Source organism: Trachymyrmex septentrionalis, unplaced genomic scaffold (genome assembly GCF_001594115.1).
Source record: "Trachymyrmex septentrionalis isolate Tsep2-gDNA-1 unplaced genomic scaffold, Tsep1.0 scaffold75, whole genome shotgun sequence".
Lineage (NCBI taxonomy): Eukaryota > Metazoa > Arthropoda > Insecta > Hymenoptera > Formicidae > Trachymyrmex > Trachymyrmex septentrionalis.
Genome location: NW_017305938.1, coordinates 755296 through 757952, shown reverse-complemented (window position 1 = coordinate 757952; position 2657 = coordinate 755296). Strand labels below are relative to the sequence as shown.

The following is a 2657-nucleotide window of genomic DNA, read 5'->3' as shown; positions in this document are numbered from 1 at the left end:
ATCTTTCATTTCTAAAGAAGGTAGAGACGAAGACAACGCGAAGGAACGCCAAGGCGACACGTACTCATGCGCGCGCGGTTCAATACAATAAAAACATTATTGTAACGCACAAATATTAATGCAAAGGCGATTTGCTGAGAACGGCACGCGCTCACGTTTTGACTTCCAGCTGGTGGCATCAACGTGCCGCTAACGAGGCGCGAGACATCGCGTCGCTCTGGAAGCGTCGCGAGTTGACGTCAATATTGAAACGCCGCGTCCACCCTCTCTCTTCCCATCCCCCTTTGTCATTCCTGCTTCCTCTCCTCCCGGGATTGCGGGTGCTCTACATCTGCCTACTCCATTCAAAGCTCAAAACTCGACCAGGCGCTCGCGCCGATCCCGGAAGTGAGAGAGCGACGTCGAAGAGATGAAGGATCGCGATGAACATTCACACCGGAAAGCGAAACTCGCCCTCTCTCGTAATCCGGACGGTAGGTAACCTTGATATTTAACCGTCCGGCGCGATATTCGGAAACCGAATTCGAATCTAAGCCTCGGCGAACAAATAACAGGGATCATCGCGAAATAGAAGTTTTCTCGTAGATATATAAACAGCAAAATTGAAGAGCTTTCCTTGGCTCAGGAATATCGTTCTCTAGTGATTTGGCAAATAATATTAAAGAATTTCGAGATCTGATTCGAACGCGAAAGGAACAGGATTGTGTTGTGACAAGCATATTTGTATAAACGAAATTTGCCGATGATAATCTCTTTGCACAAACTTCAAGAAATTTATCTGTTTATGAATAGAAGCCTTGCACGAATTTCACAACTTGCACGAATAGATGATTAATTACAACCACTCACGCGAAATTGAAAACTTCAAATTTCAGGAATTTCACGTATGTTTGATGAACAGGCCGATTTTCCATGATTTTGCATACACAGATCATGAATATCAGGATCATGAAGATTCAAGATTCATAAAATTCTGAGAGCAGCAAGTTCTTGAGTTCGAAGTTGTTGGGCTGCATTAGAAATTAAAATTCACGAATGCGAATTATACTGATACATTTTCGATCGCAAGTTCAACGAGTCATCATAGAGATCGCTACGAATCATACAATAAGAAGTCGCGTGATGGAAATGAATCACTGTGACATCATCAATCACAAAAAAAATAACTGGCTACTGTTCAGGATGGTCAGCTATTCGACAACGGTTTTACTTACTGTCGAAAAACGAGGCTAAAAAGAAATTAATCGATGCTACAGCTATAAAAATATATATGTACCACGATACATTCTATGGCTTTATCGTGCGTTCGCAGTATCGGAAAGAAAGAAAAATGGAAGCTCGGAGCAACGAGTGACGCGTGACGTCGACGGACACTTGTGGAAGGGACGAGTAGGAGTGGGACACAGTGTGAGAACTCGAAGGAATGTCCTGGCAGGAAAAGGATAACCGAGCCGGTTAGCGAGATCGTACATACGGTGGACGAGTTCACGTCGCAATTAAGGTTCGTGTGGACGGACATTGTCGGACTAATGGCAGAGACACTCTCCTGAAAGTGGAGTCACTCACCCGATGCAGCCAGGGCTATCGCTGCCACAAGCGTCCACGAGCGTCTCATGTTTGCTCGAAAAGGTGCCGGAACGAGGCACCTCCTTCCTCGATGACCCGGTCGAGCACCACCTCCTCCACGTTACCGATTTCCTCCACCTCCCTCCCCGCCACCACCGTCTCACCGCCGCTCGTCTGCTCGTCCTCGCACGTGGCTGCCAGGCGCGTCGAGCGAGGACGAACCTCGACCTGAACCACCCGAAAGATCAGCTGTCCTCGACGGCGAGCCGTTCGGCGCGACGGGAACGGAGCAATCGCGAATCCTCAGGGCTCGCCCGGTCGCACCTGCACCGGGCTCGCCAGGTGCATCGTCCTAGCTCCGTTGGGGGCACGTGACCGCCTCCACGCAGCAATGTTCCGATATTGTCGTACGCTGCTATCCCGTACCGGATGGTACAACCTGCGTGCACTATGGCCTGGACAGTTTGCACCACGACGCGACATCGTCGGGCAGCGCGGACATCTCTTCCGATTTGGATTAGCCCGCGGATCCCGTTTACCACCTCGGATCTCACGAACAGTCCCCGACAACAACGTCAGTCACGAGCGATCGGGGGATATATCAGCAGTCGAGCCTCGACCAGCGGTCGCAAGTGATATTACGAGAGGTTTGATATATATTTGCTGTGTATGTAGAAAATGGGCTCAGGAACGCATCCGCAGTCCGATCGTCGGTTCGTCCCGTACGTCGAGCTTCCCGCGTTCGCTCGGCTGCTGCAGCATCGGGTCAGGGCGAATAACGGAGGGGAAAGTGGTGGTTCACCCTTGGTACTGCGGGTCTCGGAACGCGTGCAATCGGCAGCACCGCGAGAACATCCCTGATCTTTCCCTCCCGCTATAACGCGAATAAGCGCGCGTCAAATAGACCTTTCTAAATCTCGATCGCGGGGCCTACTGTATATCACTCTCTCCCGTCAAGGGGGTTGTCAGGTGCGGCCTCGCCGGCGACCAACGCTGGACTGATTCTCATTTAGCTGCAGCGCCGCGCGGTACCACCGCTTCAACCCGCTTTGGCGCTAGCTCTGTGGTAGCCTGCCGCCACCGTTCACCAC

At 51.0% G+C, this 2657-nt stretch overlaps 1 protein-coding gene across 1 annotated transcript in view; it reads right to left on the bottom strand.

Annotated features, from left to right (window-relative positions):
• LOC108754070 (neuronal acetylcholine receptor subunit alpha-7-like) overlaps positions 1 to 1615 on the bottom strand; it is a 222383-nt gene extending 220768 nt beyond the window's left edge. The window contains exon 1 of the mRNA XM_018496113.1: positions 1567 to 1615. Within this exon, the coding sequence (XP_018351615.1) occupies positions 1567 to 1615 (49 nt within the window). The remainder of the gene's footprint in view (positions 1 to 1566) is intronic.
• Positions 1616 to 2657: the final 1042 nt, after the last annotated feature.